The sequence below is a fragment of the Morus notabilis genome, unplaced genomic scaffold (assembly GCF_000414095.1).
Source record: "Morus notabilis unplaced genomic scaffold, ASM41409v2 Scaffold355, whole genome shotgun sequence".
NCBI classification, from domain to species: Eukaryota; Viridiplantae; Streptophyta; class Magnoliopsida; order Rosales; family Moraceae; genus Morus; species Morus notabilis.
The window spans coordinates 361555-386445 of record NW_010360877.1 but is presented as its reverse complement, the minus strand read 5'-3'; the positions used below and the strand labels follow the sequence as shown (position 1 = coordinate 386445).

At 36.4% G+C, this 24891-nt stretch overlaps 3 protein-coding genes across 7 annotated transcripts; 1 reads left to right on the top strand and 2 right to left on the bottom strand.

Moving 5' to 3' along the window:
* Positions 1–1484: 1484 nt before the first annotated feature.
* Positions 1485–10061, top strand: LOC21400579. Of its 5 annotated transcripts, none has more exons than XR_002902159.1 (9): positions 1485–2534; positions 3547–3735; positions 4585–4677; positions 4783–4965; positions 5086–5188; positions 5300–5485; positions 5857–8333; positions 8531–9344; positions 9495–10061. XR_002902159.1 is itself a non-coding variant. In XM_024165205.1 (9 exons), the coding sequence occupies exons 1-9, from the start codon at positions 2301–2303 to the stop codon at positions 9523–9525; spliced, it is 4089 nt and encodes a 1362-aa protein (XP_024020973.1). In that variant the 5' UTR covers positions 1485–2300; the 3' UTR covers positions 9526–10061. The 5 variants fall into 5 exon arrangements, 3 of the variants coding, with proteins under 3 accessions (XP_024020973.1, XP_010095781.2, XP_024020974.1); XR_002902158.1 differs by having other exon boundaries at positions 9473–10061; XM_024165205.1 differs by having other exon boundaries at positions 8534–9126.
* A 1655-nt stretch (positions 10062–11716) lies between these two features.
* LOC21400578 (DEAD-box ATP-dependent RNA helicase 31) lies at positions 11717–16582 on the bottom strand. The gene is made up of 10 exons (XM_024165185.1): positions 15528–16582; positions 15291–15397; positions 14994–15049; positions 14213–14437; positions 13631–13837; positions 13466–13552; positions 13272–13367; positions 12653–12868; positions 12351–12533; positions 11717–12247 (listed from the first exon to the last, which is right to left on the bottom strand). The coding sequence occupies exons 1-10, from the start codon at positions 16457–16459 to the stop codon at positions 12020–12022; spliced, it is 2337 nt and encodes a 778-aa protein (XP_024020953.1). The 5' UTR covers positions 16460–16582; the 3' UTR covers positions 11717–12019.
* Positions 16583–22266: 5684 nt separating this feature from the next.
* LOC21400576 (probable trehalose-phosphate phosphatase 2) lies at positions 22267–24579 on the bottom strand. Its single transcript, XM_010097476.1, has 9 exons — positions 24490–24579; positions 24231–24371; positions 24017–24088; positions 23797–23922; positions 23630–23686; positions 23437–23541; positions 23194–23271; positions 22971–23114; positions 22267–22425 (listed from the first exon to the last, which is right to left on the bottom strand). Exons 1-9 carry the CDS (start codon positions 24577–24579, stop codon positions 22267–22269), a joined length of 972 nt encoding a protein of 323 aa, XP_010095778.1.
* Positions 24580–24891: the final 312 nt, after the last annotated feature.

Below are 24891 nucleotides of genomic sequence, written 5' to 3'. Positions count from 1 at the left end.
AAAAGGAGTGAGGAACAAAATTAGAGGAAGGATTTTGAGAATAAAAAGGAAATTTTAGATTGTTTGATAGAGAGAAAATGAGAAAGAAATGAATGTGTGAATTCATGGGGCCTATGGGACTTTAGTTTATTTTACCCTTTATATGCCCTCACATGATGGTGCTCTTAGTAGAGTCACCAATTTTTTATTTAAGGGTATTCACGGAATCTGTAAATCCGATCAATCTGCTCAATCCAAACTAATCCGGCGGATTAAATTGAATTGAGAGTTTAGATTGGTTCCAGATTAAAAATATCTCAATTCAAAAATTTTTAATTGGTTTGCAGATTGAACATTTCTTAATCACTAAAATTCATGAATTCAAAACAATATATCTATATATATTGAAAACTTCTGTGAATATATGTAATATTTTTTAGATTATTCAAATTTATTGACAAAGTTTAAACTTTTTTAAGTAATGTTGATAAGTGATGAAGATTTAATTTTGACTTTTATTGAATCTAGTTTGTTATTGTTAATTGGGTTGTGACAATTTAGAATTTATTGAACTATTTATATTATACTATGTTTATTTAGATTATGGATACTGTAAACTTTAAACTTTAAAGTAATATTAATAAATGATGAATACTTCCTTTTGTGTTTACTTTAATAATTTTGTTTGGATGCCTAATATACTTATTAAGTTTAAAGGTCTTAATCCATAGAATTTGTGAATTTAATATGCAAAATCTGATGGGGTTTAGATTAGAAAATTTTTTGGATTAGACACAGATCAAAATTTTCCCAATCCGATAATTTTAGATTGGATTATAGAATAATCCATAATATGCGGATTCCAATCCTTGAACACTCCCATTTGTATTGGATGGATCGAACTAGAAACGAGCTAGTTTGATCCATCTAATACAAGATAATCCCACATTATTTAATCACTACAATAAACACAAATTTATAAGAGCATTCAATCATACCTCCCCGCTTAATTGGTTGACCGTTTAAGTCGGGAGTCCAATCCTTATAAATTGGATAACCCAAAATTAGTTGGAAAAAATTTGACAAACAAGTAATTCATAATCACTACATTTAACATTTTCTTTCCATTTTTCTCTCTTTCATCAAACAACATAAAAAAAAAGTTCTCTCTTTACTATTTTACGTTCTTCGTATATGTATTTTACTTTTCTTTCCTTTTTTTCTTTTCTATCATCCTACCAAACAAATTAGTGATACTCCTCTTATTCACCCCTTGGAAATTTGGGCGAATAAACACTGGGCTCAAAGGGCCTCCTCCAATAGATAGACCCAACAAGACTCAAATTGGATCAAGAGCCCACCATTATGGGCTTAGCAAAGAAATCTGACCCAGATTTTCTCCTAAATATGCACTTTTTTTTTTTTTTTTTTTTTTTTTTTTTTTTTTTACATTTTCTTCTCCTTCTCCTTTTCCTTTTCTTTTATTTTTCTGAGGAAAGAAAAGATCCATAAATTTTCTTTCTTCTCATTATTCAAAACCCCTCAAAATTGCACCACACCCTCCAACAAATTCTCTAACCCAATCAAGCCCTTCTGATTCTCTTTCTTTCTCTCTGAGAAACAAAAGAAAAAAAAAAACCTAATTTTGATCTTCCCCTTCTTCATCTGTTCCCAATTTCCATGGCGTTTTTCATGTAATGCCCCATTTTTCTCTCCCACATTTCGCCTTTTTTTTTTTTCTGATAATCCTTTCCTTCGGCTTCGCCATAGCCATTTCTTGATTCGCCGACGCCTCCAAAGTGCCCGGATTTTCTTTTCTTTTCTCTCCAATCAAGTCGCTAGGGTTTGGAAAATCTCACCCATTTCCCTTCGCTAGGGTTCATTCAATTCAATCCCTTCCCTTTTTGTACCTAGGGTTTCGTCCCTGTTTGGATTGCGGATTTGATTTTTTGTTTTCGTTAGTTACAGATTTTCTCTTGATAGATAGGTCGCTGTTCTTAGATTTGTCAGGTTTTAGGTTTTCCTTTTGTTGTTGTATCTTGAAAGGGAAAGATATAGAAACAAAAATCCGAAATAATCTGATTCTTCTCGTTTTGACACTTGAAGTTTCCCTTTTTTTTAGTTGGAAAATCTATACATTTTGGAGAGATATATTAGGAAAAGATACTCATAATTCGATAACTCCGATAGCCATTTTTATCTTTCCTTCTGTGCTTAGTCGGAGATTAGAATCTTGGATAGATATAGATATTGGAGATATAGCTTTCAGTTTTTGCCGGCGGTGTAAGGGAAGTAGTGTGGGAAGTTTAAGGCTTTTTTGCATGGGCGAACATGAGGCGTGGGCGCAGCCGCCGAGTGGGCTATTGCCGAATGGCCTGTTGCCCAACGAAGCCGCCTCCGTGATGCGGGTGCTGGATTCCGAGCGTTGGCTGAAGGCCGAGGAGAGGACGGCGGACCTCATCGCCTGCATTCAGCCCAACCCGCCTTCCGAGGAGCGCCGGAGTGCTGTTGCGCATTACGTGCAGCGGCTCATCACCAAGTGCTTCTCTTGCCAGGTGGGTCATGGCGCTTTGCACATTTGTGTCGTTTTTTATGCTTATGTGCTTTGATGAAAATAATGTAGCAATGCCATTGTTTCTTAAACTTTGTTTAAATGGGAAATTAGTGACGAAGATAAGAGTTTGTTGCTTAATATTAATTTGGGTTTACTAATGTTGTTCTTTACAGTAAATAGTCTATTACTTTGTTATCTTTGCTTAAGTATAGTTGTATGGTTTCACTCATTATCCTTTCTTATTAGCTTGTAACGATCTTGCACCCCCAATATAATTCTCCTGAAGCCTTCTAGCTTTTCTAATCACTATGAAGGGGAATGTTAATTTATATGTATGAGGAACGATTCTCTGCGTGGACTAATTTTATTTTTCTGGTTGGAGCTGGTAAAAGAAGAAAAATAAAATAACATGGTAGTTCTATACTACTCTAGCTAGTCCGGTTCTACATGGTACAAGACGTTTATTCTATTTAACGATGTTTCTTGATTGTAATAACTGGCTTGGGGATAAAAGAATGCCTTGTCGTTACACCTTTTTTGTTATGTAGAATAGATGTCTCATTACACCTCAATTTTTACATGTTACGCAATTGTGCATTTCATGCTACACCTCAATAATCACATGCTACATTTGTTGGACGTGTCATGTAGAAAATACCTAAAACAATGATGTGTGTGTTTTGTTTTGCTTTGTCTTTTGTTTTTTTGTTTTTTGTTTTTTGTTTTTGTTTCTATAATGAGAGCAATAATGTGCTTAATAACAATAGGGATTGGGGACGGTGATGTGTATTTATAGCCAGCAATGAGTTGAATCATGTATCTAATTTGGTTGTCTGGGAAATTACAAAAGTTTGAGGCTTAATCTTATTTGAATTCAGAAATTTATTGGGAGTGGAAGCTGACTATGTTCATGGTTATGCTATTGCCCCAGTTTTTCTTAAGTTCTTAAATGAATAAGTATACAAAGGTCAGTATTCTGGTCGTAATAATGCAATGTTTATTACCGTATGCAGGTATTTACGTTTGGATCTGTGCCCCTGAAGACTTATTTGCCTGATGGAGATATTGATTTGACAGCCTTCAGTAAGAACCAGAATTTGAAGGAGACATGGGCCCATCAGGTTCGAGATATGCTGGAGAATGAGGAGAAGAACGAGAAAGCTGAATTCCATGTAAAGGAGGTTCAGTACATTCAGGCAGAAGTATGCCCTTGGTCTTTTAGCTTTTTGCCCCTTTAATTATCTTTGTAGATTTTATATTGAGATTTTGCATTTAATAGGGGCTGGTGATCTTGTTTTAGAAAACTTATACTAGAATTATGCTCGTACAAGGTAGTATAAGTTTATAACTGTAAACACATAATTAGGATTGATGATTCCTCAAGATATCCATGGTGGGTTTTGTCTTAAGTTGATGCGGATACTCATGGATATCTTTTGCAGTGAAAAAGAATAGGAAATGAAGAGGTGAAACCCTCTCATATATTTTTAGTGGCAACATAGAAATTTGTTTAATTCACTTGTATGAATGGTTAAAATATGAGTATATTGAAACCAATAATTGTAGTTTTATTGTTACTATGGGGTATTCTTACTTATTTTCTTCGCTTGCAACTTTAGAGCATGTGATGAATCCCAAGTTTGTTGATTGTTGGTAGATATTTTGTCATGCTGACTAGGAATAGTTTTTGCAGTTTTTCTTCTTCTCATTGCATTTTTATTTCATTTAAGGATCAGTAGTTTAGATAATTGGTCATTTATCCGTTACGTGGACGAGCAGTTAAAAATAACTTTATTTCAATTTTGGCTAGAGATGGTACCATCCGTAATTTCTTGATGCTTATTTAGGGATATTGGAGATATTAATCTTCTCATGCTGGAGTTTTATCTTTCTTTTTCTATCAACTCATGTTTTTTTTTTTTTTTTTCCGCCGGTTAATGATACTTATAATGATAATATGTTGCGTGACATTAACTTTTTTTGATATTAAGTAATATGGATTTTTTCCTACTTTTATGTGTATGTGTTTATACTTTCTTTGTTTTGAATAGGTGAAGATAATCAAGTGCCTTGTGGAAAATATTGTGGTAGACATATCATACAATCAGCTTGGAGGACTGTGCACCCTTTGTTTCCTAGACGAGGTGAGTGTGCTAGTGGTGGTTCTACTCTAAACCCTTCTCCTTTGAAAAATAATCTGAGACGACACTTGGATGTTTTTACCTGAATCATGTTGTTTGCTTCTACAGGTTGATAATCTAATAAATCAGAACCATTTATTCAAGCGTAGTATTATATTGATAAAAGCATGGTGTTATTATGAAAGCCGTATACTGGGTGCTCATCATGGACTTATTTCAACTTATGCGTTGGAAACCTTGGTTCTTTATATTTTTCACGTTTTCAATAATACATTTGCTGGACCACTTGAGGTAATTTTGGGTGCCCTCTTCTTTTATCTGATCTTTTCCATGAACGTTGAATTTTTTTTTTAGTATGAATTTATTGTTGTTTCTTCATCACTATAAATTCTCGCTCCTTTGTGCATTCAGGTCCTCTACCGTTTTCTAGAGTTTTTTAGCAAGTTTGACTGGGACAATTTTTGTGTTAGTCTTTGGGGTCCTGTGCCCATTTGTTCTCTACCAGATGTAACAGGTATGCATAACTTGCTTGAAGATTCGCAGTGGTAACTTTTTACTGGGTTGCCTCCAAATTTTCAGTGTTTCCAAATTGCTAGATTAATTCGTTGGTCTCTTAATGTTACAGCGGAGCCTCCTAGAAAAGATGGTGGAGATTTACTACTCAGCAAGTTGTTTCTTGATGCTTGTAGCTCAGTGTATGCTGTTTTCCCCAGTGGTCAAGAAAATCAGGGGCAGCCTTTTGTTTCCAAGCACTTCAATGTAATTGATCCTTTGCGTATAAATAATAATCTTGGACGTAGTGTAAGTAAAGGTATGTCAATCTAAACACAATGGAAGACCTGCTGTTGACTAACACGTTCTAGAACTCCTTTACTCTTGAGTATTCACATGTATGACAACGCCAACTTAGCATCTCTCACATGAACACGATTAAATTGATTATGTGTGTTTGCAGGGCTCATTTCAATTGTGAAAAGTGAAACTTTACCAATTCCTATGATTATTTTTTGGCTTTTGATATTGCTTGAAACATTAGCAGCTGCTACTCTTTTCTCAACAAGTTAACTGTTTTTTTTTTTTCCCTGTTAGAATATTTTGTTCGATTCTGAGATGTTTCTTTTGCATTGAAAGTTATCAATATCGTCACGTGTGATATCTATATATGAATGTGTTCTTTTCCAGGTAACTTCTTTAGAATACGTAGTGCATTTGCTTTTGGGGCTAAACGGCTGGGTAGATTACTGGATTGCCCAAAAGAGGACCTACTTTTTGAAGTAAATCAGTTTTTTATGAACACTTGGGACAGACATGGAAGTGGACATCGTCCTGATGCTCCAAAGAATGATCTGCGGTGTTTGAGATTATCAAATCATGATCAATTACATGAGACTGAAGATATCAGAAATAGTATGAGCCGAAAAAAGAATGAGATTTTATCTACTCATGAAACCCAAGATGATGGTACACATGGTTCATATAACCGTCCCTCCCAGCAAGGTAGCTTGGAGAGCACGTCCAGATCCAGTGGTGTCTCGACATTGTCACGTAATCAAAGCCAAAAGAATTCTTGGATCTCGAACAACTCAAGGATCTCCGATCATATCAAGAAAGAAACTAGTTCAAACCAGGGTGCTCAGATGGATAAAGGTCAGAAAAGTTTGAAAACTGAAAACTTGGTCAATGATATACAGGGAAGGTTTCTTTTTGCGAGGACACGTTCTAGTCCTGAACTTTCTGATGCATATGGTGAAGTCTCTTCGCAAGGTAGGCGTGGCAGAGCCCCAGAGAGTGGGAAGAGCCAAGCTTCGTCAACAAGGTTGGATAATGCGAGGAGGACGAATCCGGAATCTGATACAATGTCAAACCATGGCATCAGACCAACTGATGATCCCTCATTAGTCAGACGCGTCTCATCCCGGCAAAGTCTTGACATTGGTGTTGATTCAAAGTGTGTATCAAATAGCTACCAGGATGAGTCAGGCTTGGGGACCACGGCTGATGATTTTGCTTCTGTTTCGGGGGCACAAGGGATGCATCAGGAGGAGCAAGATCTCGTAAACATGATGGCAGCTTCCACGGCTCATGGTTTTAATGGACAGGTTCATGTTCCATTAAATTTAGGTCCTCATCATCTACCACTTCCAATACCACCATCCTTTCTAGCTTCAATGGGATATGCACAGAGAAATATGGCTGGGATGGTTCCCACAAATATTCCCTTGATTGAGAATCCATGGGGTGCAAATATGCAATTTCCACAAGGTGTTGTTCCATCGCATTTGACCCATTACTTCCCTGGCATGGGATTGACCTCAGGTCCAGAAGATCCTGTGGAACCTGCTAATGAAAATTTGGGTTCTGTGGAAATGAATTCAGGGGAAGCTGATCGCGGTTTTTGGCATGAACAGGACAGGGGATCTACCGGCCAATTTGATCTAGAAAATGGCGGTCTTGACGTGCTTCACACAGATGATAAACAGTCAACGTCATCTGGGTATAACTTTAATCCTTCTTCCCGAGTAGGGAGCTCTGGAAGTTCTATGCGAGACCAACATAAGTTTGCTAAAGAAGGCCGTGGATCAGCGAGGGAAAATCAAATGTATGATTTTCAGTATCATGATACCCAAGGAAATGAAGTTTTCTCAGATGATAGAACTGCAAGTTCGAGGTCCTTGCCTGCCTCACATACTGGTTCCCAGAGAAGTAAAACTTCCTCGGAGAGTTCATGGGAAGGATCATCAGCAAAGGTCTCAAAGTCAACAAGGGAAAAACGGGGTAGGAAAACTAGTCCTTTTTCAGTTCCATCTGCTACTCATACGCAGGATAAGAGTGTCTCTGAACATTCCTCTACTCAGGCAGATGATGATAACAGAGATTGGAATTCACCATCACCCAAAAGCACAGAAATGGCAGAGAGAAGCACAGTACCCCATTCTTCTGCTTTCTGGCAAGTTCCGAGGCACCAAATTCCTGGATTTGAATCAGGTCAGACGAGTGGATCTGATTCAGTAGTACCCCTTGGTCCTGTGCTCTTAAATCCTCACTCGCGACAGAGAGCTATGGATAATTCTGGGGTTCTTCCCTTTACATTTTATGCTACAGGACCACCTGTTCCATTTGTTACCATGCTTCCAGTGTACAATTTCCCAACTGAGGCAGGAACTTCAGATGCATCAACGAGTAATTTTAGTGGGGATGAAGGAGTGGATAACAGTGATTCTGGTCAGAATTTTGACTCCTCTGAGGCACTTGATCAACAGCATGAACCATCAAATATTGTAGATTCTATGAAAAGGGTTACTTCTCTTGAGCCGTCGGAGCTTAAGCCTGACATTCTCAATAGTGACTTTGCTAGCCATTGGCAAAATTTGCAATATGGACGGTATTGCCAAAACTCACAGTATTCTACACCTCTGATCTACCCTTCACCTGTTATGGCGCCTCCTGTCTATTTACAGGGACGTGTTCCCTGGGATGGCCCTGGAAGACCGCTTTCAACAAACATGAATCTATTAACCCAACTCATGAGCTATGGGCCCCGACTTGTTCCTGTTGCTCCTCTCCAGACCTTGTCTAATAGACCTACTGCTGTTTATCAACGTTATGTTGACGAGATACCAAAATATCGTAGTGGGACTGGAACATACCTGCCAAATCCTGTAAGATAAATTCTCCCACACATAAAAGTTTTGGTATTTCAGTTATAAATTCCTAGTGAATATGAAAGATCATTTTAGTTTACGATATGAATGTGGAAACCTGACGTCAGTGGATGTGATTCGTTTCTTTCCCTTTTAAGTTATGTTATCTTCAATTGATCTTTATTTTTTCCTGTTTCTATTTGAATGCACTCCAGAAGGTTTCGGCAAGGGACCGCCATTCTACTAGCACAAGACGGGGTAATTACAATTACGACAGAAATGATCACCATGGTGATAGAGAAGGAAACTGGAATGCCAATCCAAAGTCACGACCTTCTGGGCGTAGCCACAGTCGAAGCCAGGCTGAAAAACCAAATGCAAGGCTGGATCGTTTGACAGCGAATGAGAACCGAAGTGAAAGGGCATGGGTCTCACATAGGCATGACTCATTCCCTGCGTACCAGTCTCAAAATGGTCCTATCCGCTCAAACTCTACGCAGAGTGCTTCCACCAATGTACCATATAGCATGTATTCGTTGCCCGCCATGAACCCTAGCGAGGCAGCATCTAATGGTCCCAGCATGCCACCTGTTGTAATGTTCTATCCTTATGATCACAATGCTGGCTATGGGACACATGCAGAACAGCTCGAGTTTGGCTCTCTTGGACCAATGGGTTTTTCAAGTTTAAATGAAGTATCGCAACTAAATGAGGGAAGTCGGATAAGTGGGGCATTTGAAGAACAAAGATTTCATGGTAACTCTGTTCAACAATCTTCACCTGATCAGCCTTCCTCACCCCACATTCAGAGGTAGTTGGTCCAGCTGCGCCTCACTTAAACAAGACTGAAAAAGAAATACTTCCAAGCGCGTAGCGCTTTTGTATCCTCATTACATTCATGTTGCTGCCAATTTTGGGATATGATGGTAGCTGCTGATCACCAATCATGTCTTTTTAATGTTGTTTTCAAAAGCAATTTTCCCTTCCGTGAATGCTTCTCCCTTGGGTATAAAAGGGGCGATTTCACTGGTTTGTAATATTAGTAGTTTTACATTAGCAATTTACATTTACTTTTTCCCCCTCTTTGCCTTTACCTATTTGTTGGCATTTACTTCCACTGGGATTGTTTTGTGATGTTTATTTTATGATCTTAACAGGGGAGTTTGATCATTTTTCCAGATCTGTGGCTCACAGAAGAAGTGTCAGTTGAAAGATGAGGATTTTCCACCTCTGATATTTGCAGACCAAGGAGGGAATGCTATGATGGTGGGAGAAACTACAGTTGAGAACTTACCCCATCACCGGGAAATCTTATCCTCGCCGTGCTTGTGACAGAGGCCGAATTCGATAATCCGCTCTGATGAATTCATGTTTTCTTTCTCATGGAAAGGCTACTTCAACGCTGGTTCGGTGCGTTATGCGTTCACTACTGAGTAGTTAACAAGCTTCTTTTCCAATTACAGTGAGTAGGTGGTAAAGGTTCTATACGATTTTAAACTAGAAGAGGAGAACAGAAAAGAAAGAAAAAGTAACGGTGAAGTCTCTTACCAGCATTTTATTTTAGGTTATGACACATTGTAACTGACTGAACTAGAAAAGGCCTTCAGAGTCAGAACTTACGAATTTTCCTTTGAATCTGTTCCGTCATAGTCATCAGTGTACCCTTTTTTTCTTTTTATAGACTCATGTTAACATTGTTAACAGTGTATCAATAATACGGCCAATGATCAAAATCTATTTAGTTTCTCTCGGCTTCAAATGGTTGTGCTTTTTCTTTTTTTCTCCTGTGCTAAATGGTTCCATGATTTTGTTTCTAACGCTTAAGACTGTTTGGGAGCCTTCGATTTTTTTATTTTTAAAACAAAAACCAAGAACGTCATATCTTGTTTTGGTTTTTTTTTTTTTTTTTTTTTTTTTTTTTTTTTTTTTTTTTCATCTAAAAAGAATGTTTCACACTCACCTTTTGTTTTTTTAAAAAACAAAAAGCGTTTGGTAACTATGATTTTGTTATATTTTTCTTTATTAAAAAAAGGCCGACCAGTTAGCATAGGCACAGGGGTTTGACTGTTATAGGGTAGGGTTGACGGGTTGAGATTTTCATTAAATTGACTTGTGTATTTTTAAAGGTAAATTCTGTAATTTTCTAGTCTACGGACACCTACTAAGGTCGGGCCTATAGGCTGAGATTGCCACCCCAAGTCCAATCGTGACGGTGCTGGGATCGAGTTGAAGGGCTGGTATAGGCACTTGGATTGGACTGGGACTAGTGCCGAAGGAAGCATCCATGTTTGTATTGTATTTTACACCCACGATATAGTGGATCAATTTTATATTTTCCCTTAAAAAACTCTCATAAACTCAACTCTCTTCGTAAGAGGTGTATTTTTCTCAATTTTGAGTCATCGTCATCTTCACATTTTGTTTGATTGGATGGAGAGAGAGATGGGTGGAGATCCAATCCTTTGTTTGGTTAGAGGGACGGGAGAAATTAAAGGGATTACCCCACAATCCCCCAAAAACAACTTGTTTCCTCATTAGAAGGATCCACCAAATCCAGCATATTTAAATTTAAAGACTATTTTATCCTTAAAAATTATTAACAAATAAGATTGCCAATATAATTAATGCACAAATAACTATCATACATCATCTCAACTCTCGTTCCCTCCTATTAAAAATTATTCTTCCTGTTTGGAGTTGTTCTTATTATTGTTTTTCACGTTTTTTTGAGAAAGAAAAAATGAAAACGATTCTAAAACGGTATTTGACACAATTAAAGACACAAAACGAAAATGAAAATAATTTTTTAATTTAGTGTAAAGTGAGAGAAAAATGAAAAATGACTTTTAATCTTTTTTATTTTTTTTATTTTCGTTTTCTCCTCTCTTGAGCAGAGAGAAAGAGAAACATTAATAGATTTTTTATATTGAAAAAATCTCTTAATAAAATAACTAAACACATTTTTAAAAATAATTTCTGTCTAAGATTGAAAACATTTTCATTTTCATTTTCATATAAAAAATAAAATCATTTTAAAACGAGTTCTAAACGCACCCATTATCGTCTTCATCTTTCAAACTTCCCATCTCTCTAACTTTCTTCATCTTCCTACTCTCTATTCTCCCACCATACAGAACATTAATGTCACCCAAAATATTTTGAATTAATCATATATACTAGAACTTTAGTGGATATGAAGCTACAAAGTTAATGGCTTAACTTAAATGCGGCTCATTGAATAGCCCTAGGTCAGCATGCTAAAAGTAAGGGTGCAGTTTATCAAGTACAATAGTCACTAAATAATCATGGTTTGGCCACTGACAAATACAACGACGTTTAGACATTTTATATAGATAGAAATTCTCAAATAATGCTGAAACAGCGTAATTTGTTTGTTTTTTTTTTCAGGAAGAATAAAGATCCATGCACTGCCCAACAAAAAAAAAAAAAAAAAGGAGAGAGACAACAGGAGAAACGTTGCGCCAATTTTGCAGAGTTTCAAAGAATACAACCATCAGAAATCATTTCTGTTTTTGTTTTGTATCATGAAATGAAAGAATTGCCCTACCATTTTAGTGACGCATCAAACTTTTACCTCAACTACCTTCCGATGTACATACATAGGAAAGTACTTTCCTCTTTTACCAAACAAGTCAGAGTTGACATATAATATAAATTAGCCGCCTATGCTCCGATGGCGAAGCTTATCTGGAACGCAACCCGGGGATATTCCTCAGGCCCATCTTGCCTAGTATAAGCTTGGAAATGGCTGGAGGATTGTCTAGCCCCATGCTTCGGCTGAATTCGTTAGCAAGCTCCACTAGCTTATACTTGTCACGTCCAACAGTCTTATTTGAGTTGTAATACCCAAGCCAGGCTTGGTACGCAGCTTCTTTGGTCTTCATCTCAACCTTGGAAAGTGCCCGTTCCACCTGCTCAGTATCAGTCACGTGTCAAAGATTTTCTATTGCATTTGCTTATGAATGTGTCATGGATTTTGTTTAACTTTCGCAAACGTAGCCCATATAAACTCACCTTTCTCTTTGTGTCAGGATCAACTGAAGGTTCCGAAGCTTTTGTTATTGGCAAAGCTTTGATAGAAGATAAAAAGAATTCCTCCCAAGGAGCTAGCAACAATATGCCTTCCCCTTCTTTTCCTTTACGCCCCGTTCTACCAAGTCGATGTATATACTGTTTATTGTCAGCAGGCAAGCCCACCTGTGTAATTGATAGTGTGAGCTGGATTACATTCTATGACAACTTAAGTAGAGTTTCATTTAAAAGCTGTCTAGTAGGAAAGAGTGACAAGCGCGTGCAATGGATAATCAAATTCTTACCTGCATGACAAGGGTGACATCAGGATAATCAACCCCACGTGCAGACACATCAGAAGTGACAAGAATAAGACCCTTCGACTTCCGGAACTCATCTGAAACCTTAGTTCTATAACTCTGGGATTTTCTTGAATGGATCTCCCTCACATTCATGTTCGACTCACCAAGAAGCTCAGCAACCATCCGCGTGACCATAGCAGTTGTACAGAACACAATAACCTGTGGAAATTGTAAAACAAAACATTGTTGCCAACCATTAGAATACAGTGACAAATAAAATCCTGCTAATCAGCAACTGAAAAGAGAAAGTCATGATTGTTTTCATGTGACATGTCTTGATTGGAATATTCCATGGCAGAGCCAGGAATATTTCTCTAGTGGGGGCACTGAAAAAATATGAGATAATATTTTACTGAATGGGGACAAAGTGATACATTTTCATTATTGAGGGGGTGCAGGTAAAAGTTCTCTCATTTAATAGGGGCATAACTGAATTTTGAGAAATTTTTATGCAAAATAAAAATGATAATTTTATAGTCTGAGTGAGGCCATGTGCTCCCACTAAAGGCATCTTCATCTTCAGGGAGACCAGATGGAGACTCCTAGTATGCAGACAACATACCTTATATTCAACATCGTCGGCAATATGTTCCTTGAGAAGAGTATATAGCAAGGAAAATTGCTTCTCTAATGGAGCAACCAGATACATTTGCCTAACCTGAGAGGATAATATTTTTTAGAATTAAGCATGTATAAAATGTGCATAAATACAGATGTCACAGTTCTATAAGAAAAATATGGCATCAGAAAGTGTACTTGTGAATGTGTGTCCTCGCTCCCCCCTTGGACTGTATTTATAAATTCATGGTCTCTTTTCAAAGCAATGTGGCACACTTGACGAACCTTCATTCAAAAAACTATCATCAGATTTTTAATCCCACAACGCAACACAACAGAAAACATAACAGAAGGTGCAGAAACCTCTTCTGGAACTGTGGCAGAAAAAAGAAGCGTCTGTCGTTCCTTTGGAACTGCTGCAATTATCCTTTCAATGTCTTTGCGAAATCCCATATCGAGCAACTGATCAGCTTCATCAAGGACAAGTGCTTTCACACCCATCAGCCGAGTTGCAAAGCCTGCAGTATTCTCCATATGATCTTTGAGCCTCCCAGGAGTCGCAACAAGAATCTGCAAGTAATAAATACGCAATGAAAAAAGTAATGAAGGTTTTCATTTTAATTAGCGGGCTTCACTAATGTTTACAGTTAGCACAAACAGTGAGGACCCCAGCATAAAATTAGCCACTGGCTATTAATTTACAGTCAGAGAACAATAAAAGAAACAGTTCAACTTTCACTCTAAGATCCACTTACAATCTAAAAGTAATACTAATATTTAGACATAGAAAGAAAGTTAATGGATTGATCAACCAATTAAATATTCGAAGGTTAAAGGTCCGTACTACTAATACCTATTACAATGTAGGTGCAGACAAATCACAATGGATCATTCACTCGTTTTGAAGTTTCAGGGTAAAAAGAAATTAATGATAGAAAAACTCACCTGACAAGGGTTTGCCTGCATTCGCTTCTGCTCCAGAGCAAGTCTCGTACCTCCTATTACGACCTGAACACCAATAGAAGGATGATACTTCAACAAGGTATTGGCTTCTGCGGCAGCTTGACATGCCAGCTCTCTAGTGGGGCATATTACAAGCACAAGAATTGGGGGTCGCTTTTGGTCACGACCAGTGGGTGGTGAGTTTACAACAACTTCAATTGACGGAAGCTGAAAAAGAACAAATTTGATGATAAGTGCTCTCCAGTTGAGTCTCCACTCTAAAAAACAATAAGAAAACTGCCACATGTCCTATTTAGGACACAAGAAAATAGAAAAAAAAATTTTCAATAGCTCATTTTTACAACTCCAGAATATTACCGATGAAAAAATCCAGTAAAGTTATGTGACACCAATTTATGTTTTACTTAGTTCATGTCATCTTCTGCCCAAAAAAAAAAAAAAAAAAAAAAAAAAGTGTAATAATAACTAAACGTGGGTCAGGAAGAACGAATCAGTACACTTGTATTAAATTTCTACCATATTTTTATTGTTCTTAAAAAAGACACACTTTAACAATGATTTCTCGTTCTAAATAAATTACTAATATACAAAGGGTCTGGATTTACTGATGATGTCGTTGATGCAATCGCAAACAGATGTTACAAATACATAGCAAAAGACTTTTGCTCATGAAGGGATCGTTCTGAATACAGCTTCCCCTGTACTAACAAGCCAATGTTCAACCATAAAAACAAAAAAGAAGGGAGGAAAAAAAGTGGCTTACCAAAAAAGCTACAGTTTTCCCCGTGCCAGTTTTCGCTTTGGCCAGAACATCCTTACCTAGAAAACAGAATCAAACAGAATAATCACTTTCAGAACCTGGACATCACAATGCAGACAAATCAAATTAGCAAAAACAGAAGATACTGATAAATACACTCCAGACACAGACAAATTACTTAGCATCACTCCAAATCATTTCAGTAGTGCAGGAAAAATAAATTTGATGGTCGATGTGGGTCTATCTAGATTTCCTTGTTCAGAACCTGTCAAACATACCAGATAGACGAAATGAAACTACCTTTGAGTATCACCGGAAGAGTTGCCTCTTGTACCACAGTCATCTTTTCATATCCGACGTCTTTGATTCCCTTTAGCGATAAGGGAGAGACCAAAAACTGGTCAAATCTGCCGAAAAATTATAAAGAAGTTGGACCCAAAAACAGTCAAACAAGAAAGAAAAGGGAAATTGAATTTCATATGCTGAATAAGAACTAGCCATTTTCAAAACCAAACAAAATAACTCCAAACTTAATACCTAGCGTCACTCAAGTAAGACTCTGATTTTCCAACTGAAGATTTAGCTGGACCCTTTTCATTAACTTGTTTGTCCAAACCAAACGAAGAACTCTTTGCATTTTCCTTTTGCAATACATTCTCATCCTCCTCTTCATCAATATCACTTTCTTCTTCACTAAGCAAATCCACAATGCCAAACTTGTTTTCCTTCCTATCCTCCCCATCATCATCATCTTTCTTATCCACAAAACCGAACCGCCTTCTCGAATCCGTGCCACCTCGATTCCGATCATACCCCGACTCCATATCCCTCCCACCTCTCCTCCCAATCGAAGAACTCATCCCCAATTTCCCTTCCTGGAACCTGGAACTCTTTCTCCGCGATGAAAAATCCCCGCCGCCACCACCACCACCACGACGATCATCATTTCCAGCATCGAATCGGCTACTTATCCTTGAATTCCTCGAAAAGGACCTGGCCGGAGCCCGCCGACTCGAATCCTCAAACACCTCCGAGTCACTGCTCTCCCTCCTCCTCCTCTTCGTGGAATTCAAATCCCTCCCTCTATCCCTAACCCTAGCCCTAGCCCTACCGCCTCGCTCGCCATCCGATTCACCTCCGCCGCGCAACGAGTCGCTCTTCAACTCACTGACCCAGTCGCTGAGCTCGGCCTCGTCCTCGATCAGGCTCTTCGCGGTGCGAACTTCTCCTCTTTCACCGCCGCCGCCGCCGCGAGAGAACTCTGTCCTCGACCGGAACGGCCGACTCGAGAATCGGCGAATGCCGAATTGGTCGTTGGGCAGAAAGCATCGGTATTTGAGCTTGAAGGGGAAGATTCGGGATAAGTTCGCGGAGGAAGAAATGGAAGGTCCCAGCTTCATGGGAGGCAAACAGGTGACCGGAAGAGCAGGGTTCAGGAGACGCAGTTGGAGGAAGAGCTTAACGGGCATCTCAGGAATCGAGATACTATGGTTGTCGGTTTCCGGTGATCGGAGATTGCGAAGGAAGAAAGCGTAAAAATTAAAAAGCTTGTCGGCTTTTTGTGTTTTCAGAGGAAGAAGAAGATAAGGAGGGTTCAGGGTTTAGGGTTTAAGGTTCCCAAGAAGCATATGTGTTGAGGTGAGGATTTTGACGGCGTCGTTTTGTTCAGACTCCTCCAATTTCATCATTCGACTATTTTGTCGTTGACTGTTGGATTCTTGGTTGGAACGACACGTCGTTTTCAGTTGAGGATTGGCTACAAAATTTTTGGGTCAATAAACGGCGTACAGTTATTCTTGATATTCTACTTAAAAAACGGCAAAGCCATAAGGAAAGCAATCTGGAACCAACTCTCTCGTCTCCACTTTAGCCAGGAAGCAAAAATAAATTAAAAAAAAAAATGAGAACAATTTCCTAGGCATAAGCGACAGATTCAATTTTTTGCAATGAGCGAAAGCCTGTCAGAGCAATGCCGCGTAGATGTAGAAGACCTACGGATCGTGAATTTTTTTTTTGAAGAAGAAGTAATAACAGTATTTGAGGAATAAGTATTAGCTAGCTCTGTGCCAGGAACCGTAATACAAAAATAGATTCTTCTTATTCATTTATGATTCACCCTTGTGAATCACTTCACTCACTAGTTTTTTTTTATTTTTTTTATTTCCAATTTAGGTTTCAGGGGGCACATCCCCCCGAACCCCTTGACATGTTTGTTTCTATCATTCGTGGTCCACGCTGTGAACCACTCACTTAAGATTTTAATCCAACCATACCTCACCGGAGGTGAGATAGAGGGAGAGGAAGCCCTCGTAGCATTGCATACACGAATCTACGGGAGCCCAAGCGCTATCAGTAATGATTGGTCATAAAGCATCTGTAGGTGACTTTTTAAGTTTGTCGTCAGATCTCAGGACTCAACTTCAAATGAACGGTCGAAACTACCAAGCTGGAGTACATAAGGATGAGTATTTCATCCACAGGTGCGGTACCCACCCCGAATGGGGAGGGTATGGGTATAATTAAATGAGGGCCGGGACGGGTATGGAGGTTTATATTGTCTCCCGAATCAGAAGTGAGGTGGGGTGAGAAAAGTACCCTCACCCCGCCCCCGCCCCGATATACACATACATATATTTCTAAAAATATTTTTAATACAAATTATATATTATATATTATATATTATATTAGTAGTTAAAAAATATGGGTTTAAAAAAATTTAAATTATTTTACTATTTTACCATCTTAAAAACCTTAATGATTCCTATATTCTTCTTATAAGTAGTAACTTTGTTTAACCTAAATCCGAATTCTAACCTATGGCATTTGAAGTTGGTGTGGAGGAGATAAATAAATTAAAACAACAATGTTCTTATCGTTTTTAATGTTTTACTTTGAAGACTTTAATTTATTTTTTAGGTCTTTAATTGAATTTTTAGAATTTAGTTTCATATGATTTTGAGTTTGAGATTTGATTAGTTATTTTAGAGCTTGGATTTTCATTTGAAACCTTGGTTTGTTTTCATGAGATATTAATGTTATGTTGATCAATTTTATATTTAATTTAATGTAATTCGCTTAATTGTTAACAATTAATAATATCCCAATATTTTTTTATTGGGTAAACAGGTAACGTATAGGGAAAGCTTCCCTGATGAGGATTCCCCGACTCCGACCCCGACCTTGAATGGGGGGGCAATAGTGAAAGCGGGAACGGGGATGGGGGAAACATACCCGAGCTCATTCCGCCTGATGCTCATCCCTAGGAGTACAATAGGGGTAAAGAGAATTTCCAATAGAGCGGTGAAATGCGTAGAGATCAGAAAGAATTCCAATAACAAAAGCACTATGTTGGGCCGACATTGACGCTGAAAGATGAAAATTAAGGGAGTGAATGAGACTAGATACCCCTTTCAAAAAAATAAAAATAAAAATAAAAAGCAAGTAGTGCTTTGAAAAAACAAAGAGTATTAAAAGTTTAAAATTTTAAAGGGTAGTGTTGAAGGATGAAAGTTTCTTTTTCTTTTCTTTTTTTTTTCTTTCTCCTTTTTAATTAGAGCAGCAATTTCATTCTACTTAAAATAATATTTTGTTCGAGGATTATAACAAATATTACAATCTTTGATAAGAAAGATAAGGTTGATACTAAAATGATGCATAATAAAAATAAAAGGAGAAAAATTAAAAACATGATTGATATAACAAATAATGACTATTGTTTAAAGGAGACAAAATATGAGCTCCACAAGAAAAAAAAAAACGTTAACTATTTCAAAACACCATTTGTCTTGAGTGCGCACTCTTTCGATGTATAGATACGGAAATTATTGTAGATCTTGATCTTCACCAGTGGATAGATATCTTCATTCATTATGAAAATACAAAACCACAAAATAGAGAAACGAGAAAAACGAAAGACCCAAAATTAGGGACGACTCTATAGGACGAAAGTATTGGTATTGGTAAATTTTTTAATATTTCAGTTAAAATGTTATTATTAGTGAAAATGTACCAAAATACAAAAAAGTTATTGATGTTAACATTATATTTTATGACAAATTTTGTAAATTTCCTGCCAACTTTTAGCACTATAATAACATGTCTTGAATTTGGATCTATACCATCTGTTTCTCTTCAGTTTGGGATTTGTATCAAAATAATTTTTTTATCCCTTTACTCTTTTTAAAAAATAAATTACTCCAAAGATTTTTTAATATCCTTAAAATCCTTAAATTTAGGGGGCAATTTCGCAAGTGTTTTTTTTTTTTTTTTTTTTTTTTTTGTGCATGGTAGTATTTTAACGTATAAAATGTCTAAATAAATACAAATGTTTGAAATGACAGGGCTAACAATCCTCTTAAAAAGCTGATTAAAAAAAAACAAACCCTTTTACTTAAAAAAAATGAAAGCTTATGTCGTTTTAAACTTGAATGACGGAAGAATTATACGAGAAAACGACATGTCGCTTACAGTGTAAATGTACCAAACTACTTGCTTGCAATTTACATATATTTTTCCCTACTTTAACATATAGACGCCAAATTCTGATTCTCTCAACAAAAGAAAAGCGACAGAAAATTTTTGATTAGTTAACTTGTCATTCGTGTCATTTTGAAAAAAAAAAAAAAAAAAAAAAAAAAAAAAAAACACACACACACACACATGTTGGAAAAAATTTTGCTAATTAAAGCGGCAAACTTCAATTAGAAATTAAAGTACATTTGTGCCCCCGAAATAAAGGAATAACAAGGTGTTGCATGAAAACGACACGTGGTTTAAGAAATGTTTGATTGGAGAATTCAAACCATGATTTAAATTATGGTTCATGATTCGTTACCGTATTTTTCACTTGAAAGCTTCCGAAACAACAACGAGCATGCTATATAATTATTCATTTAACGACAACAAGCATCCAATAAGATAACAAACATTTCGTCTTCAACTGGTATCACGACAAAAATTCTACTAATAAAACCACATGTAATATCAGTTCTAAACCAACAGCAAACTTTACTAAAACCACAATCTACGGCTCGTAATATTACTTAACAGAAATAGTATGGAAACGTTTTTTATCTTGTGCATAAAACCATGTCGTTGTTTCAATCAGCGACATTAAACCTTCAAGAAAATGGGTATCGTGTTCCATACTAATTCTTATATTTCCTCCACATAGCAAATTTTTATGAGAAAAGGTTTGAAATATACTAGCTTTTAGAAATACTGTCATAGAAAAAATCACAAATACATATTATGATGATATTGAGGTTTATACTACAAATGACATGATATGAATGGCATTACTTTTCGTTATTAATAAAATATTTCGAATTTTTTTACTATATTTGAACATGATCTGTAAAATTTTGCTTTACGTCTAACTTTACCTTTTATAAAACAGTTAAGCAAATATTTAAACCCCTTAGGAAAAAGATAACATATTTAGTAAATAACATATTTATGGGATTAAATTAAGTGAATGATACGATTGATAAATTTTTTTTTTTTACGTAAATAAAAATTTTTTACCATGTAAATTATATTTTACTAGTCGTAAATAAAACATTTATACGGTAAACTGCTATTTAATTCAACTAATTTTAAATTTACTATTTACTTAATTTAGTTTTAAAAATATGCTATTTACTACAATTTACATAAAAAAAATACATAAATAACTTCTATAGTAGACAGTGTCTAATAGTATTGCCTAATGCCTGTTATTAAACATAAGATATGTTATTATTTATGGCCAATTATCTAACAAAAGTTCAGACAAACAAATAAAGCATAAGTCATTGAAGTTTTTTGAAAAACAAAAAAGTATATATTTTTGAAAGAGTAGACGTTGGCTCCTTGATTTTTTATCTCCAATAAGATTGGGAATTCTGAATAGAGGTTCCCAAAACAAAGAGTCCAAGGACCAATTAAGATCAAAGAGAAGTAAATCCAACTTCCAAACAACCAAACGATGAAAATAAAATTTAAAAAAAAAAAGACATCAAATTTAACTGTGGGTCTCTTTCTAATTCCATAAATGGAACATATGATCGTTTCTATATAGTTCTCCCCTTCGATAAATTACTATTCTTAGGGGCGTTCGTTTCAGCGATTCCAAATTTAAGATTAGAGTTAAAAAAATGAGTTTAATTAGAATTATATTTGAAATTTGAGTTATGTGTTCACTTGGATAGTTTGTGAATGTTGAATTTGAGTTTTGTGTTCACTTTGACAAGAAAAAAATTCCAATTTTAACACACGTACGTACTAAGAAAAAGAACGTAAGTACCCCAAAATAATCACCGTTGTCTACTGCCACCCCGTCTCTATCTGAGAAACCAACTTTCTCACATTTTCCGTCACTTTCCTGAGACAAATTCAACACCTCATAAGAAAAAAAAAGGAACACCATGTTAGCAGCTAAAGCACTAGTAAAACCCTCTCCAATCCCTTCAGCCTCATTCCCTTCCTCCAAAACCCAAAAATCCCCCGAAAGTCACTCCACAATCCCTAATCTCGCTTTCTCTCTCCGCCGTGAAAATCCCCAACCTCTCCTCGCCACCGCCACCAACTCGGTCCAAGAACAACAAAATGAGACCCCCGCCAACTCAGTCACGGCCACGCCGGGTCAGCTCCGAGTCGACATCCTCTCGGAGTCTCTGTCGTTCATCCAGAAGTTCCGCGGCAAGACCATCGTGGTCAAATACGGCGGCGCAGCCATGAAATCGGCGCAGTATAAGTGACTTGACCAAACAAAGGAGGGGCCTCTCGTGAGCCAAGCAGTAACCAGGACGAAGGAGGGATGACACTGTACGCGCATGTGAAAAGCAGTTTTCTCTGCATACTGTAGCAGACAGATTCGAGTTATTAAAATTCAAGTGGTAGCTGATGTTTCATAACTCTAATTCTATCTCGAGTATTGAATTTGAGTTTGGATTACCGAATGGTGGACTAGGCCCAAAACTCAATCTGAGTTGGACAAACTCCAGTTTAATCAACTAAACGAACGCACCCTTAAAAAGATCCCTATATTTGAATTAGGGGATTTCTAGCATGTAAATAAATAAAAACAGCAAAAAGTTTGATAGCTAACATACCAACAACAACAACAACAACAACAAACAGCCAGCGAGCGATCGAGCCCCATTTGCCAAATAAAAAAACACAGGCAAATACTCACCTACCACCACCACCATCACTAAAAACTATATATAAATGATCTATATCTATAAATAGCCCTCTTGTTTTTTTTGATAATTTGCTGTGTGTTTTTCTTTTCTCAGGCAATCAAATTACTAGTTGTAGTACTTTTCCAACTCACTAGACGCTTCAGGAACGACATGACCTCTGTTGGGTCTCTCAGAGAGTGTGCAGCTTTGGTCTGCTTTGGAGTAGAAGAAACCACAATGGGAAACCCACGTCCTATTTGCCGTATAGCCTGAAATAAACCCACACACACACACACATCAGTCATCAAGATATTATAAAAAGAAACATGGGTAAACATCAGATACTGCAGGAGCTTTTTACTTTAGGTTAGGTTTAGATGACTGTTATTGTCATCATCATATGATGGTGACAAATATTTTCTTTTTTTGTTTTAAGTAGAGAACTCCTATGGAGTAGATTAACAGTCTAAAATCACGTAACTTTTGTAAAGATCTTGCATAAGGAATTGTGAATTTCGAAACATAAAAGATTTAAATCAGAATCATATTATAGCAAAAAAATAAAATAAAATAAATTCAAGTCAATTCTACAAAGACCCAACAGTCTAAAATCACGTAGAATTTTCCAAATCGGATATAAATAAAGTAAAGATATAAGCTCCGTTCATTTTACCGATTTGAGTTTAAAATTTGAGTAAAAATCACATTTAATTTTTTTATTACAGTAAAAAAACTCTAACATAAAATCACATCTTAATTCGAATTAAAAACTCGAATAAACGAACTAAACCGGGCCCATAATTTTGATCATTACCGTGAATGCGTCTTCATCAGTTTTGTCATCGCCAATATACACAGGGAAAACATCCTCGGAGGTACTGTCATATCCAAGAGTATCCAGCAAATATTGAAGAGCACGACCCTTGTCCCAGTCGATGTTTGGACGAATATCCAAAACCTTTTTTTTTTTTTTTGGAAAAAAATCAATGAATTTCGATAAAGCCAATAAGTTATTTTAAGGTATTTTTTTTCCATACCTTTTTCCCTTCGGAAATCCTGAATTTCTTGTGAGCTTCCATTAAACTTTTCACCATCTTTTTCAGGATGTCGACATCCTGCATTAATAATTATATTAAAACATGTAAACCTAGCAATATATATATATATATATATATAACCTTAGGAATTTTCTTGGCAAGTACATATATTAATAAGAAGAAAACTAAAACATTTTTCAGTTAAATTTATACATAATAATTTATTATTATATATTAACTGACCTCTTCATTTGCTACTTTTCGATAGTGAACAGAGACACAGAACTGGTTGTCTTCAATCATTGAACCTTTTATGTCTTTCGTTTTCTCTCTAAGATCTTTGATTATCTGGAAAAAAACACATAACACGTTCAATTTTATTTGTTTTTTTTTTAAAATGTTATCTTAAGCCAAAATATTGTCGTCGTAGCTTTACCTCTTGAATTGTAGGCAGGAACTCTTGTGCTGGAAGAAAATGAACTGCTTCCTTTCCCTTAAAAATAAAAAATAAAATAAAATATTAAGGGAACTTTTTTTTTTTTGTTTTTTTTTTTAAGATGTGGCATTTGAAGAAAACACATTAAAAAAACCAAAAACACACACATGCTCATCAGTGGTGATAACTTGATGCTCGTGACCGCTATATTTCAAAGAGCCTGATGGGGTTGATATGTCCATTCCATGACTTCCAGCATAGTGCACATTCTTCAATTGCACAAATTTGAAGACCTAAACAAAAAAAGATGAATTTAACAACTGAACACCGTTCCTTTTTATTTTTAATTTTTGGAAGATTTCTAACGTAAAATCGATGTAAAATGACCTTATCTCGACGCCTTCCGGACACTATTGCAGTAGGAAAAGCAAGGGCAACTTCTCCTAGTGCTGAGCGCATCTGTAGTTTTGTTAATGAATATTAGTTTCCAAAAGCAATTCCAATATGCTAAAAAAAAAAAAAAAAAAAATTAGTGGTGGCCTAATTTTTTTTTTTTTTTTTTTAATGAAGTGGCAAAAGGGAATTAATTTAACTAAATTACCTCGTCAGTCATGAATGCCTGATCAGGTTCCTCTACAATCTGAGAGAGAGTTCCATCATAGTCCAAAAACACCACAACTTCCTTTCCCTCAGCCTCGCTCATCATCTCTTCGAAATTGTTCAGCGCAGACGGATGCTTCGCCTGCGAGCCACCGGGTAAAAAAAACAAAAACAAAAAAAAATCATTAAAAAGAATCAAGATCAGCAAAACAAATAAAATAAAATAAAAATCAACAATAGTAATTAGTATGAAATATTACCAGCCATGAAGTGTAGGAGTTCATAACTGCCTCTCCACAGTCATCAAACATTTCCTTCCATATGGATTCAGTGTTCTGCTGATACCCCATTAGTTGATTAAGCCTGCAGTTTGTGATTATACAAAATTGTCAATTATATATATATATATATATATATATGAGTGTGAACAAGATTTTCAAAAGTACTATGATGCTACATGTGATATATCAGAACTATTACAAAATTAACGTTGGCTCATGAAATTCTTGAGCCAACAAAATGGTACTCAAGACAGTTAAAAGAAGTTGAAGTTTTACAGAATAGTACAAAAGAAATTTCCCATTTTAATTAATTAATTAAGTCCTTCTAAAAGATTGCCTTTCAGAAGCAGATTCCGACGTTGGTAAAACCTTCTTTGTTCA